General features: G+C 40.3%; 1 protein-coding gene across 6 annotated transcripts in view; it reads right to left on the bottom strand.

Annotated features, from left to right (window-relative positions):
• DMD (dystrophin) overlaps nt 1–16,286 on the bottom strand; it is a 1,286,665-nt gene that overhangs the window by 252,624 nt on the left and 1,017,755 nt on the right. For all 6 annotated transcript variants that reach the window (XM_087721810.1, XM_087721811.1, XM_087721815.1 and 3 more), the window contains exon 59: nt 11,341–11,487. In XM_087721810.1, coding sequence (XP_087577936.1) covers nt 11,341–11,487 — 147 coding nt within the window. The remainder of the gene's footprint in view (nt 1–11,340; nt 11,488–16,286) is intronic.

The following is a 16,286-nucleotide window of genomic DNA, read 5'->3' as shown; positions in this document are numbered from 1 at the left end:
TCTTCGATCTTGTGCTGTCCCAACAGTATATAGCTAATGTAGGAATTAAGAACTGTCTCCTTAAAGTAACCACCTCATGGGAAATGTAGCCACCTTATGGGAAATGTAGGTAGAAATGCCTTGTGGGAAATGTAGTTTCATAACATGTGACAACATCTGTGTTCCCTGATTGGGCAGCAGGTATTCTGCCTGGGAAAAGTGATTTATTACCAGGCACTCTCTGAATCGTCCTTTGTTAACTGGGATGGGGCAGAATGCGTCTCCCCTCATCATCTCCACTCATCCCCTCAGTAAGAAAAGGGAGTTTAATTAAGAGAGGCTGCCGGAATTCCACCCCCCTTCATCCTGTTTCAGTAAATCAAAGTACATTCCAAGCTCCCTCCTTAGTAGAAAAATCTCCATGGAAATGAAATTCGAGTAAGAAAGAGGTCAGTAGCCCAGAACCGACCTCCCAAATCCTTTGAACTCTATTCATGAATCATCCTAGCAACCAGAAGCAATAAGGAGACCAGCGTAAAATGCAGATGCTGTTTAAATTTTTTTTTGCTGACTTGTTGCTCTTATTATGAGTTATTGAAGGAAAGCATAACCCTCCAGAAGATACTGAGCTAGCAATCCTAATTGAATTCGGGTGGGGAGCCCTTGGGAATTCTAAAGCTGGAAAGGCTAGCTTAGATGGCCATCTTCAGGAATAACGCCATTTTCAATAACTCCAAACTTCAAAGTCTAGCAATGCACCCTAGAGGCCAACAAGTACACTGTGCTTACATCGCCAAAGTCTTGCAACTCACCCTAGTGGCCAACAAGTACACTGCGGCTACATCTTCAAAGTCTTGCAACGCACCCTAATGGCCAACAAGTGTACTGCACCTACATCACCAAAGTCAAGCAACACACCCTAGAGGCCAACAAGTACACTGCGCCTACATCGCCAAAGCCTTGCAAAGCACCCTAGTGGCCGACAAGTGAACTGTGGCTGCATCTTCAAAGTCTTGCCACACATCCTAGTGGCCGACAAGTGAACTGTGCCTGCATCTTCAATGTCTTTCAATGCACCCTAGTGGCCAAAAAGGGAATTGAACTCAAAGAATTCCTAACACATTCAAGAAATTTTCTGAAGGGTCAGACATGCCGAACATCATGCCTGAACCCCCAATAGACTCAGAATTGGTCATCCAAAACTCAGAATTGGATATACAACTATCAGAAAAGGCAGAAACACATCAGATAGCCTATGACCTAAGGCAGCATAGGAAGCCTACGCACATTAGGCAGTCAAACCTCTTGGAGGAATGGGACGAGGCCTATCAAAGGCATGAGAGTTGTTGGAGGCAGTTGCAGCATCTCTGTGACCAACCCAAAGAAGATTTAACCCCCAGACGCCTCCAGTCATTGGAAGAGGACATGAATGGCATCTTCTCACAATCGACAATTTATGAAGACCGCCTCAATGACATCCAACTACAACTAAATGATGATGGAGAACTTCAGAAGGAGATGCTGCACCTCCAGAAGTTAAACAAAGAATGTAACAAGAACTTTCAATGCAGCAAAGACCTTATCCAAACCTATCTGAAGAGGGAGACTGCACCAGACAAGGCCGACTTCAAAGTATCTCATTGTTCGTATGCAACATTTCAGCAGTTACATGCAACCTCCTCCTACATCTCCAAAATAGCCTCATCTTTCCGATCAAAGGCCATTCGATCGTGAGCAGGTAGCAACGTCTCGCAGCAATCTTCCCACTACAGCCAAAGGTCACGGATATCCACAGCTGCAGAAGTATGAGCAGAAGTCGAGTTGGCCAAGGTGCATCTGGAGACCGCAAAGGAAGAGCAGCTGCTGAAGGAAAAGATGGTGACCATAGAAGCAGAGAAGGCAGCTGCAGAAGCCAAAGCTCAGGCAGAGAGAGCAGCTGCAGAGGCAGATATAGCAGCGGCAGAAGCCAAAGCTCAGGCAGAGAGAACAGCTGTGGAGGCAGATATAACAGCTGCAGAACCCAAAGCTCAGGCAGAGGGAGCAGCTGCGGAGGCAGATATAGCAACCGCAGGAGCCAAAGCTCAAGCACAGAGTACCAAAATTCAGGCTCAACTGGAATATCTTCAGCATGTGCAGGAAGCAAAAGAAAGACTAATATGGGCCAAAGTTCTGCAGGCCGAGGCTGACAGAGCCTCCTTCAACTCCAGTATTAGGAAGTTAGAAGTGGAAAACCCAGACACACATGTCAAAACCTACGTAAACAGCCAACACGTGGTACAACAGGAACAAGGAGGGGAATCTCAAGTGTCAGAACTCGACCCCTCCCCTAAAATTGGAGAGCCTACCCTGACAAACCAAGAAATATGAGGTGACCAGGGTAGTCCATGTTAGATGAGAATGCACAGTTCCCACTGACAACACCAGAGGTAGCAAGCACCACACCTCACCTGAAGCACACGAGTAATCACTTTCCAACTCTAGATCCCAAAGCCGAAATCCTGCTCTTGCAAGGAGCAGACACCTCCAACGCTTTCACCCTTCAAGAAGTGATCAAAGGTCCAAAGGGCTCCCCATTCATCCTCAAGACAGAACTTGGAAGGGGCATCTTTGGGACGGTATGTGTCGATCAACCAAAGGTCTCAACCCAGTGAATGTCTTTGCAAACTCCACTCTCAGTAATGGGAGAACATCCCACTCAAAACCATGCCAAGGACACTTCTCGACTTCGTCAGTCAAACCAGTTGTAGGAACAACAGTGTTCCAGACCAGCAAAGAAGACAACGATTTGGCCTTGTCGATAGAGAACAAAGCATTTCTGAGGCTCATGGTCAAGGAATTCCAACAGGAGGCTACCAGAAATTGGATGGCTCCAATACCCTTTCGTATACCAAGGCAAGGGTTTCCAAATAACTATGAGCAACCTCTCTCTCACCTCCTCAATCTGAGACAAATCATGAACAAGAAGCCCGAAATGAAAGCTCATTTAGTGGAGTTCCCAGACAAGATGGTCCAGAACGGATACGCAGAACTTGCTCCACCTCCGAGAACTGATGAGGAATGCTGCCATCCTTTAGAAAGTACCACTCACAAAAGCCAGGCCAGATTCGAGCAGTTTTCGATACCAGCGTGCAATCCCAAGGCCGCTCTCTGAACAAAGTGCTTCTCAAAGGTCCTGACGTCACCAACAGTCTGCTTCAGAAAGGAAGCCTTAGCCATCCTGGACAACATCCAGAAGATGTTGTTTGGTGCATATATTGTAATAAAAAGTATTTATTTTTGTTCTGTTTTAATCTCAAGCATTAAGATTCTTCCCTCCTCATCTGTATATATTTCTTTCGATTTTAATCTTTCCTTGATGTATATTGCTATTCCTATTTGTGTGTGTGTGTGTGTGTGTTAATGATGTGTACAATTTCCCTAACTTTGGATTTTCTAATAATTTGCTATACAGTTTCTTGGACCCTGTAAACATATGATATCCATATCCAATTTTTGTAATTTTGTAAATATTTGGGTTTTTTTCACTGGAGAGTTTAATCCATTTATGTTTATGGAGACCATCTTAATTTCCTCCTCCATCTTTTTTCCTTGTGTTCCTTGTCTCTCTCTGTATTTTCCCTCTCGTACCTTCTCTTTCTAATAATTATTTTTCCTGTTTCCTTTTTCCTTCTTGTTCTCCTTTTTTATATATATTCCTTGACTCCTACTTTCAGTTTCTCTGCTCTCTTGATGTTCTTCAATTGCAAAGTGGTGTTCAAAGAACTCTTGTGATTTGTCGATAGTATCTATTTTAAATTTTTTCTCCTGCCAGGAAATAAGGATGCCTTCAGGCACCAGTCAATGAAACATTACCTTATATCTAATTAATTCTGAAGTTAAGAACTGGTACTGTTGCCTTTGGTTCCTCACTGTCCTCGGTACTTGTTTCAGTGTTTTTATTTCCTTTCCTTTATATGTTATTGTTTCCTCCCTCATTTTCTTGTATACTTCATCTCTTATCACCCTTTTCATGAATCTCACATGGACTTCTTTCATTAATGTATGTCTGGGTGCATAATTTGTGTGTACACTATATTCCTTGTCTATATCTTTCTGCATATCTCGTTTATCCCTCTGTAATACCTCTGCTAGTATTTTTTCCATTGTCTCGCCCATTCTTCCACAATGTTTTGGAATCTTAAGAAGAAGGACGCTTTTTCCATATCCAACATATCCAACAACAGAAAAAACAATTGATTCCTCTAGATCACTGTTTGCAGATCCATATCCAGAGCCAAGGTGGCGCAGTGGTTAAATGCAGCACTGCAGGCTACTGCTAGATCAGCAGGTCAGCGGTTCAAATCTCACCGGCTCAGGGTTGACTCAGCCTTCCATCCTTCCAAGGTGGGTAAAATGAGGACCCAGATTGTTGGGGGCAATATGCTGACTCTCTGTAAACCGCTTAGAGAGGCCTGAAAGGCCTATGAAGCGGTATATAAGTCTACTGCTATATTTCTGTTTCGCTGTTTCCATCTTTTTGTCTAATAGTTCCAATTTTGTCTCTACTGTTTTTATTCTCTGCTCATTTTTAATAAAAGTCTGCTGAATGTTTCTTATTTTGTCATCCATTCTTCTTATATCTCCTTTCATTTCTCCCATCGCTTGTTTAATTTCTTTGTGGTTTCTTTTGGTCTCTTCATGGTTATTTGCTATTGCTTCCTGTGTTTTGGTCATTGCTTCTTGTATCATTAAAAATGTAGCTTGCATATTCTGGATGTTTGATGCAGAACCTGCTTTGTCTGTTCCCATCATGTTCTCTATTGAGTGCTGGTGTGAAGATGACGAAGTTGCAGATGCTGGGCTTGGGGTAGTTTTCTTGCTTGTCCTAGTAATAGTTGTTGTGCTCATTATTTTCCCCACAAGCACAAGGTTTTTCAAAAATAACATGAAATGATTTAATGTTTGGTTTTTTTAGGTCACGTAGTTTTTACCATATTTTTATCTATCATATTTAATTATGTTTATTCAGAAGTATTTTTCATTTTTTTTCATCCTTTGTATTGTCATGACTTATAATTGATTGCTTAGCAACCATTTGAAATTATGACAGACTTTCCCCAGGTTACTTATGACCTAGATTCAAATTTCTAACAACTCCTTCCTACAAGCACACAATCACATTTTAGATGCTTGGCAACTGGCCTACATTTATGTCTCTTTGCAAAATCCCACAGTCATGTGATCCTGATTTGCAAGGTTTTTGCAGGAAAAGGGCATTTACCATGGCAGTGCAGTGGTTAGAATGCAGTACTTCAGGCTACTTCTGCTGACTTCAGCCATGCTTAAATAGATTGCTTAAGGATAAATCAAGTCATAACCAGTGGTAGTCAACCTGGTCCCTACCGCCCACTAGTGGGTGTTCCAGCTTTCATGGTGGGCGATATGGGTTTTGTCTGATATTGAAGCACTTTCCTTTTTTAAAATTTCATTGACTTTTTAAAAAAATTTCATAGCATTATTTAAAAACATTTTCATTAGGTTTTCATAAAATCACATTACTGTGGAACTGGTGGGCGGTTAGAAAATTTTACTACTAACAGAGATACAAAAGTGGGCGGTAGGTATAAAAAGGTTGGCTACCCCTGCTTTAACCCATTATCATAGAAGCCAGCAATGTTTTTTTTTAACATACATAACTTATTATTTGCGTTTCACAAACGAGTTCATTTCATATGATGACATTTACCTGTATGAACTTTCCAGTAGAGAAACAGTAGAATTCTGTGTGCCAGGTATCAAGGATCCCATGTTTAGGCTAATAATATTTTATACTTGATTAATCTATATAAATAAAAATGTAATGGTTGTTTGTTCAAAATTGCTAATCTCCAAAAGTTCTTCACCGATTGCTTTGAAATTTTGACACAACGTTGCATTCAAATACACGAATGTTTTTATATATGTATATTATATAGATGTCACACCTGTGATAGGTTAAAACATGATTTTTGTAAAAACATGCTTTTTTGAAAACCAGCGCCATGTGGTGGATGTAAAAGCAACACACGCTATACTAAATATTTCATGATTCCATTTCAATGTTTCTCGCACCACCTGGTGGACGTAAAAACAACACATGCTATACTAAATATTTCATGATTCCATTTCAATGTTTCCGATTGCATTGTTATATTGAATTTTCATAGATTTCAATTTATTTTCATTTTGATTTAATTATTTTGTGTGACAATGCATTGGAATTGAGTTGTGTCATTTACCATAGCGTTCATTTAGTGAGTATAGTATATTCAGAACAGTTTGGCCTCTCTTCAGCTTCATCCCGACGGTCCCTTTATATGTGTGGCTGGGTTGTGGCCGCACCCTTTCCCCTTTCCACCCCTCCTCTGATGAGCTTTGGCTATTTCCACCAAGGGGAGCCAAAGTGCTTTGGCCTCCCCCTCCCTCTCTCCCCTCCCCCGCCAGGCCTTTGCTGTCTGTGGCAGGGTGCCACCTGGGCCATCCCTTGACTGCCCTTAAGCCGGCCTACCCCCAGCCAGCCCAGCGGAACTCCAGAGGAGGTGGAGGCGGAGCATCTCCTCAGCCCAGCCGGCCATGCGTGCTCTTCACCCCACTTCACTGCAAGCCAGCTATGGCCTCACCAAGGCGGCTCCAACGGGGTGGTGGCGGCGGTATCAGCCTGAGGTGCAGCGGGGCTGGGGCGGCCCCTGTGTGCCCCATAAGGCGGAACACTGAGGACTTCTCCTCCGAGATCCTGGACGTCTCACTCTCCAAGGCCACCGACTTGGGGGAGCCCGAGTGCAGCTCCTCTGTGGAGATGCTCAACAACTTCCACAAGGCCGACAGCCCCGGCGCTGTCTCACCCAACCAGCCTCACCCGGCCCAGCAGCCCGGGTCCTGACCAATGGCAGCACCCACTTGCTGCCCCACTACGCCCAGACTGGGCCACAGCAATGCGTGGCCGGGTACAGCTAGCTTGTCTAATAAAATATCGTATTATATGGAGTTTTTTTCTGGTAATATAAGTTTCTTTTTTGGTAAGTTCTTTTCTCTCTCTACAAGATTAATGTTGTTGGATGTTGTGTAGGATTCCTACTGATGAAAGGAATAAAGAATTATGTGCAATGTAGCCAATAAGTGCTCTATAAAAGTTAAGTGATGGGAAGACTATACTGTATTAATCAGGTAAAGTGCAATTTTTTCTGTCCTCCTGAAAGTTGTACAGGAATGTGAAAATAACACCAGAACAGGTAGGTTGAATTTTCAAAGGTCCTTTTTTCATTGAAAAAGATTATATGAAAAAAATTGCTTCAAGTGAAACAAAACAAAACAAAAACCCCACCTGGTCCTATCACAGGAAATGATTTTTAAAGCATTCAACAGTTGTCTTAAGCTCAGTAAGCTTGAAAGCAGTTTTTAAAAACATACCATTGTGGGAGAGATGGGTACTCTTAGGGCCATAAATGAAGTACTGTAGGATGATAGTTGTACTCCTTGAATTTAAGTGAATAAGTTTGCATGTACAGGAATGCCTAATTTCTTGATTTGTCTGATAGGTCACTTAGCTTGCGCTGCTAATAACTTGAATAATTGTAGAAGGACTAATGGTAAAGTAAGAATGTCTTACTGGTTTCTTCTTAAATACTCTGAAACCTTTGCCTTGAGACTTTTTCATTACTTATCAGCTCAATGTTCTCTGATGGCACTAAATCCTCCTGAATTTTTATAGTAAAGTTATAAATTACCATTGTCAAAACTTTGGAAGACTGTTGTGACAGGTGTGAAAGGCTCTACATTACCTTAAACAAATATGAAATGAAAGATAGCCATAAACAAATCTGTAATAAGGGATCATCAGTAATGCTCTATTTTCCTTAATTGTTTGGGTGTCAATAGGAAGGATAGTTATACTACTAATGCTAATAGCATCCTTTCTTTTAAAGGAATATTCTTCCAAGGTCAATACTGAGTAATCATTGCTCTTTCTTGCTTGAGGGCTTCAGTAGGGCTTGTACAAGAGAAGTTTATTTCAGATCAGATTCATTGCTGGATTGTTGCAGCCTGCAACCCAGTGGTGGGTTTCAAAAAATTGTTCGAACCTACTCTGTGGGTGTGGCCTCCTTTGTGGGAGTGGCTTGCCACCCATATGACCGGATATGAAGATGCCGACGACACTTGTCAGAACCACCTTAAATTACCTCACACACAGCACTGGCATGCATAAGAATATGATGTAAACTTGTTTTTTAAAAGGCATCTTTGGTTTGCGTTAAAACAACTTCAACACACACAATGTTCTGATTGCACCACAAACGCAGTAGTCATCCTTACCTTTCACAGAGGCACTGAGTTTTATAAATATGAGCATGATAGTGTAGAATAATCATATCCAAGGACCAGTGGTGGGTTTCAAAAATTTTTGGAACCTCTTCTGTAGGTGTGGCCTGCTTTCTGGGTCCACTGGTGGAACCTCTTCTAACCGGTTCGGTAGATTTGACGAACCGGTTCTACCGAATAGGTGCGAACTGGTAGGAACCCACCTCTGCTGTAACCTAGTTCTTTAGTACAAATTGTAAGCAATGGTCATCAAGCTTTTTCATTACATACAGTACCTCTCTTCCACCCTTGGCAGAACTACTTAAGTAATTCATATATTAACAAATTGAGATTAATAATCTCTTGCTACTATGCCACACAACCAATCAGATTCATACCGTAGAATCTTATAAGGTATAAGTGTCACTGTAATTACTTTAATAATTTCAGAATTAGTAATAATATATAAAAAAACTTCTAAAATCCAGGTGAAAATAGATGGATATAACACATATCAAATGTGTTTAATACAAATATCATGAGATAAATTTAACTAGGGGAGAGAGCTTAATAACTACTTGTGATTTAGCTATTGAATCAACACTAATTGAAATTGACCTCAGAGAAAGTAAAAAGAACTCAAAACGGCAAGCTGCCCAGCACCAAGCCCTACACTTTTTTCAAAAAAACCAACACCAACTAAAACCTTTTTCGTTTAGATGTTAAAATATCACTTTATCAAAGAGACTACATTAGATATAATTATTATTATATAATTAAATATAATTACTATTAATATAATGAGCAAGAAATCAGCATATATTACACTATTTGTGTAAACAAAATGCAATTAGAGTAATTTTTAGAGTAAAAATTAGAACAATTTTTAAAAATTGATAAAATAGTGTGTATGTTCTACTCTACACAAAACAGTAAACCAGTCGTAGTGATTATTATCATTTATATCACATAAATGAATTCAGGGTAAAGAACAGAAAGAGCCACTGATTAATTTACTGAATTATAAGGACAAAGAACTACTTAAAAATAAACTTAAATTCATAATCTTTCCTAATAGCAACATAGAATTATAGCAAACAAATATTTAATTAGAAACTAGAAACTTAAATACTTTTAACAGCCTAGACACAAATGATTACAACACAAAAATCTGGAAAAAAACTGCCTCCAAAAGAACTTGACACAGAAATCTAAAATCTAAGGTATTTTTACTTTCAAGAAATTAGAAAAAATATTAGTGCTGTGTGATAATATTAGCTTTTTCTAAATAAATGTTCATTAATAATAGTTCTCATTGCATTAAGTATCTTTCTAAGTTACTGAGCTTTCTTAGGTTGCAATTTGGGAAAAAACGCCTGTCTTTCTACTAAATCTCTTAAGTAAGTTAATATCCATATAGAACCAATTTTCTATGCTTTTTCCTTTCCAACATTCTATTCTTATTCCAGAATTCTCATCTCATATACTAGTAGGAGTAAAACTGCAGAGTAATTATATTATCCTGAAAGATTTAATTAGCCTTCAGAAAAATAATACAGAAGCGTACACAGACAGCCCACAACTAGAATACTATATAACGTTCTCAATGATGCGCAATGTATTCGTGTTACTAGTGTTACTAATGTTACTAATGTTACTAATGTTACTAATGTTACTAATGTTACTAATGAGTAATCCTAGAGGTAGGTTCCTACTGGTTCAGACCGGTTCAGTCGAACCAGTAGTAAAAATCGGGGCTGGCTCTCCGAACTGGTAGGATTGTCAGGCTGGTAACGCCCCTGAACCAGTCCCCTGCTCACCACTTGCTCACCCACCTGAAGCCTTCATGTCCCACCTGGCTTTCAGAAGAGCAGGCTGAGGAGCTCAATTGGGGCGTTCAGCACCCAGTGGGTCCAGCCGATAGGGCGAGAAGATCTCGGCTTTCATGCAGGAGTGAGTGCAACTTTAGGTTTGCGGCTTTCTTGGTGCCGCTGCAAACAGGCAGGGATGGCCCCCTCCTGAGGCCTGTTCGGGCAGCCGGCCCGGAAGTGGTGCCGGAGGTGGGACAGGGAGGAATTGTTGGAATGGGCACCCATTGCCCAGCAGGTATAAATAACCGGCCTGGAATGACTCGACCAGCCAGCCCGTTCCAATCTCAAGTGCTGCCACCACCGTTGCTGCCGCCACCTGATCCCCACTGGCTTCTAACCATGCGCCATAGTGTGCTTTAGCTACTCGATGGAGCCGAGCAACTTCTATGAGGCACACAGACACACGCCCTCCCGATGCCCAGGACCTTCCACTCACACCTGAAGCAGTGGTGCCTGTCGCTCCCTGCTGTCGTACACCTGCCCTCCACCTTCAGAGGCAATGGAGGCAAGCACTCCTCTTGGTGGGGTGGCTGTGCTCGCCCGCTCTGGGGCCAAAGCTTCATGACCTCCCACCCAGCCAAGCACACTTGGCCCAGCGGGGGAGGGGATCATGATGCTTCAGGCCAGGAACGGGCGAGCATGGCCACCCCACAGAGAAGAGCACTTGTCTCCATTGGGTCCGTTGCATCCAAAGGATGCTGGGCGGTACCGCCTGAACAGCCCTTATCTTCCTCCCTGGGCTTCATCTCTTGGGCAGACGGAGCTTCCCGGACAGACAGAGCGAGAGTCCAGGGCCACAGCTGCCACTTCAAGAGCAGGCTGTTCAGCTTGCCCCCAGTGCCATTTGGGAGACAGCAAAAAGCTCCGGCCTTGCACCCCCTCCCTTGTCAATTTTTTTTGCTGTTTCAGTGGACATGGCTAGGTGGGGGGGGGGGTGTCATGTGACTGAGTGTGTGTGAGTGATGTCAAGTTGGCCATGACCACTTAGTCACATGCCCCCCCCCCCGCCATGTCCACTGAACTGTTAATAAAATATTTTGAAACCCATCCCTGAGGAATCCGAAAGTGATTAGGATCTATTTGTTTCTTGCTTTGCTTGATGGAAAATCAGAACAGATAAATATGTCCAAATCACCACCCTGACAGTATTGATTGTTCTTAAGGTGTACATTATTACCTGCAGGAGTTTCCATCTTCCATTCAGGTCTTCTAGCCGGCTGAGCATATATGGAGAAAGTGGAATCTCAGATGAGGTAAACTGATGAGCCAAGCCATTAACATTGTTCATGTTCTCTTTAAGAGGTGTAATGTCTCCTTGGTAGACCTGCATAAAGTAACAATGTAAAGTTAGGATGCTAGAGATGAAATAAAAAAACTTTATGTAAAACAAAACATAAAAAGAGCTGGGTTCTTGCAGATGTCTCATTACCCAAATTAGGTAATATCACCAATGCAAGAAAACAACCCAGCTAAAGAGCATCAAGAACTCCTCATTTCAATACTCAGCTACAAATATTCTCCTTTATTGAAACCATAAAACCTTGTAATTTCTGCAAATTCTGAAATAGTATAGCATCTCCTGGTTGGTAGTAGAGGGTTCGACTAAAAGACCTTCGAGGTTCCTTCCAGCTCTGTTCTGATTGAAAAATATTTGTTATTATTTTTCACCTAGAGAAAGTTAAAGGCAATGTATTCTGAAAAAGTTTTAAGCTGATTTCTAGATGTGAACAATTAGATTTACTATATTTATGTTCTTTAAGCAGAATAGCTACAATTTCATTTTGTAGTTTATTTTATTTTCATGGGGAAAATATTATATTTTTGGACTAGACTTAAAAATCTTTATGAGATTCATTGCTGCTTTTCATAACTTTAACACTAAGATCTCCAACTGTTGATGTGAACAATTAAATTAAATGGAGTAAATATGCTTGCAAGGATACAAATGACAACTTTTCTTTTTATTGTGTTTTGCACATTATGAAACACAATAGTCTGCCTTAAAATCAAAGCTAATATGTCTGTTAAAAATGTGGAAACACTGCTTTGAGCAATAAGAACATACAAGAGTAGTGCTATAAGTTTAGTTTGCTTTAGATGAGAAAGCACAATTACTATATTTTTTGGAGTATAAGACACACCAGAGTATAAGACGCACCAAGGTTTTGAAGAGGCAAATTAAAAAAAGTAGGTAGGTAGATAGAGGGATAGAGAGGGAGAGAAAGAGAGAGAAATACAGTAGGTAGGTAAGGAGAGAGAGTAGTTAGATAGGTAGGTAGGTAGATAAAAGGAGAGAGAGAGAGAGAGAGAGAGAGAGAGAGAGAGAGAGAGAGAGAGAGAGAAATACAGTATAGGTAGGGAGAGAGAGTAGTTAGGTAGGTAGGTAGATAAAAGAAGAGAGAGAGAGAAAGAGAAAGAGAGAAATACAGTAGATAGGTAGGGGGAGAGAGAGAGTAGGTTGGTAGGTAGATAGAGGGATATATATATATAGAAATACAGTAGGTAGGGAGAGGGGGAGAGAGTCGGTAGGTAGGTAGGTAGGTAGGTAGAGGGAGGGAGAGAGAGAAATACAGTAGGTAGATAGGGAGAGAGAGTAAGTAGGTAGATAGACAGAGGGACAGAGAGAGAAATACAGTAGGTAGGTAGGGAGAGAGAGAGTAGGTATGTAGATAGAGGGATAGAGAGAGAGAAATACAGTAGGTAGGTAGGGAGAGAGAGTGAGTAGGTAGGTAGGTAGATGGAGAGAGAGAGAGAGAGAGAGAGAGAGAGAGAGAGAGAGAGAGAGAGAGAGAATACAGTAGGTAGGGAGAGAGAGAGAGTAGGTAGGTAGGTAGATGTTTCCAGGTGTATTTATCCATGTGCTAGAGAAGGAAATATCTGACAACCTGCAGCACCTAAGACTTGTTTCTGCTGGCACAGTACTTGATCAATATAATTCTCATCAATCACTCTAACTAAAGAGCTTTCCGAAAGGGGAAAAAAAAGTTTTTGCACTCTGCAAACCTCCTAAAAATGGCCTGTTTTTCACAAAAATGGGCTCGTTTTTTGTAAAACAAATTGCATGCATAGCCTTATGGAGGCTTATAGAGTGCTGCTGGGGGCTGGGGGGGGGCAAGACACGGCCCATTTTTTCCTAATTTCTGCCCTCCCCAGCCCCCAGGAGCTCTCTGAAAGTATATGTCTAATCCTTCTTTGTAATGACAGGTTAATGCCAGACTCAGCTTAATGTTCTATATGAAACTTTTAACTTCTTATGTTTCATTGAGGTATATTAGAGATAGAAAGATAGAAAGATCTCAAAACTTATGGGGAGAAGGGGAAGCTATTGTCTAACTAGACAAGCATTTGCACAGGAAAACAGAGCTGGTTTTGATTCTTGTAATGTATGTAAGGCTCTGCATTATGGGTTCAAAAGAAAGGAAAGGCTTGAACTTCTAAAGGAAAGGTGGAATATAAATTGGATTAACAAATAATTTAGATGAGACTCAGTATTATACTGAGTCATTATCATTATTCAGAATAGAAACATCTTAAGAATATTATAATAAAATATTTTTATTGTAAGAATATTAATAAGAGTATTAATTTTATATTTAAAATATTAAATATTATTCTAAGTATATCAACCTGAAGAATGGGAAAACCCTATGAAATTATAAGACATTTCCAAAGCCCCAAAGCCCCTTTTTCATGTTTACCAGTTTAATTTATTTTTAAGTCTTTGAATATCTTATAAATGGATAGGATAAGAGACAATTTAGGCTAATGTTTAACAGGACCTAATCTTAAAACCATACACTGGTTCTTTAGGCGGGTAAATATAGATAAATATTAAGTTTTAACATTATTTATAAATTTTAGGTCTGTTTTGCATAAACCAAAACTTAAGGTCTAGAAGCTACTAACCCTAACCCTAAGTACCGCAGTAGTCTAACTTTTACACAAAAGATGAAGCTAATTCTAACCATTATAACTATATATGCAATTAGCAAACTAGATTAGTCTGATAAAGTATGCTTTTAGTCACCTCTCCTTATAAAGGTAATATTAAGTTCCGAAGATGTCCCAAATATTTCAGATATCTCTATCCAGATAGGTTACCATTTTTATATGTTGTGCCTACTGACTCTCTTTAGTTAAGTTTCAGATTCTTTATTCCCCCATTTATCCCAACCCTATCTCCAAAATAACTCCACATCTTTGCATTTATATTTGGAAAAGAATGGTATAATTTTGGTCATTCACATACTGGCAGGAAATCATCATGGAAGAGAATTTGAGAGTATTCATAAAATTGTTAGATAATATGGGATATTTGAGATACTGATTTTGACAAGATGGAAAATGGAATATTTAAGATATTAAGCCAAAAGTTTTTTTTTATAAAGAAGATCTACTTTTTAAAAATACTGCCTTTTAAAAATATTCAATCAACTTTTAGCTCTTCTTCTATTACTAATGTATGCATTTTCATAACTCAAAAAACATACATCCTGCAAGTCTCCCCTTTAAAGATTCCTGTTGGTGCCAATAAGTTGCATTATACAACCAAGAAGATATTAACTCAATCTGTATCAAGCACAACATTCAAGTCACCATGGAGATGAGTAATTTGAACAGTAAATTCTGGGGAAAATGTACTACAATAGGCTTTTTGTGATCTTTATTCTCATGTACCAGAATTCAATAGGCTTCTTTCTACCCAGATTGCTGCTGTGTTTTGTTGCTGAGACACAGTTGCAGCAGAGGCAAAAGATTTCTTTAATAGCATCATAGGCTAGTCTTTCAAATGAGGATTTTGGGTTTTTTTGTTAACAGCACTCTAGTCCTTTTCACTTTTTTTGCCAACAGCTTATTTGAAAACCAGGCAGTTTGAGTAACTGTACTCGGCAGGAAAAACTATTAAAAGGTGGTTGTTTTTATTGTTATTGCATGGCACATTTCCTATTTTATAGGTCAATCAGGATTTGGCAGAATTACTTGATGGTGGAAGGAACACCACCAAAGCAAACCCACCCTGTTGATCTCCAGGTGCGCTTCAAGGTGCTACTTGTCACTCATAAAGCCCTTCATGGTAGTGGGTCTGCGTACTTGAGAGACCGCCTCCTGCCAACTACCTCCCTGCGACCAATTAGATCACATAGATTAGGCCTCCTCCAAGTTCCATCTGCCAGTCAGTGCCGACTGGCAACTACACGGAGGAGAGCCTTTTCAGTAGTAGCTCCGACCCTTTGGAACGATCTCCCCGTGGAGATTCGTACCCTCACCACCGTCCAGACCTTCCGCACAGCCCTTAAGACCTGGCTAGCCCGTCAGGCCTGGGGACAAAGATAACTGTCCCCACCCGAATGATGAATGAATGTTGCTTACTATTTTACTTTTATGTATTGTTTGTGTCTATTGTCTGTATACCCCCCCCCTCATTTTATGTAAGCCGCCCTGAGTCCCCTCAGGGAAAAGGGCGGCCTATAAGTATTAATAAATACTCAAATACTCAAATCAGCCTCCTGCAGTGGACTGTCTGTACTAATCCTTCACCTCTCCAGAATAGTTCTATCATCTGGAACACTAAGAGTATTGTGCACAAATCACCTTTTCAGAAAGGTAGAATTATAGTAGGCCAGTATAATTTCCCATTTCTCCCTAGTCTCCAAAATTCTACCTACTACTACATATGGCTAAAGCCAAGTAGGCTACTCTAACATAACTAAATCACCTTGCTTGTCTTAGCCAGAGTCCAAGATGCTACTATTTTCCCAGTTATGTACCTGGTAATCAGCAATTTATTTTCAGTTCAGGAAACTGTCAGAGGAAAACAACCTTCTGCTCGATTTTTTCTCATTAATAAATTAACTTGTTCCTCTCCCCATATCTGCTTTGTCTTCTCTTGTTAAAAAGAAATAAAATCTCCACTCCAGAAGAAGAAACACCAAGAGACTCTTAATTCAGGATTTTCTCTAAATTAAATTTTCTAATATGATGCAAGTTTTTGAAAATATTAATTGATGAGCTTTGGAAAAGATTTAAAAGATATAAATACCAGTGGTGGGGGATTTCACCAGTGTAATAACTGGTTCGCTGAGTGTGCACTTCACTAAAATAAATCTAATTAAATAAAATAAA

Source organism: Thamnophis sirtalis, unplaced genomic scaffold, assembly GCF_051295495.1.
Source record: "Thamnophis sirtalis isolate CommonGarterSnake01/CBP01778 unplaced genomic scaffold, rThaSir2_p1.2 scaffold_8, whole genome shotgun sequence".
Taxonomy (NCBI): Eukaryota; Metazoa; Chordata; class Lepidosauria; order Squamata; family Natricidae; genus Thamnophis; species Thamnophis sirtalis.
This window is presented reverse-complemented; position numbering and strand designations above follow the sequence as displayed.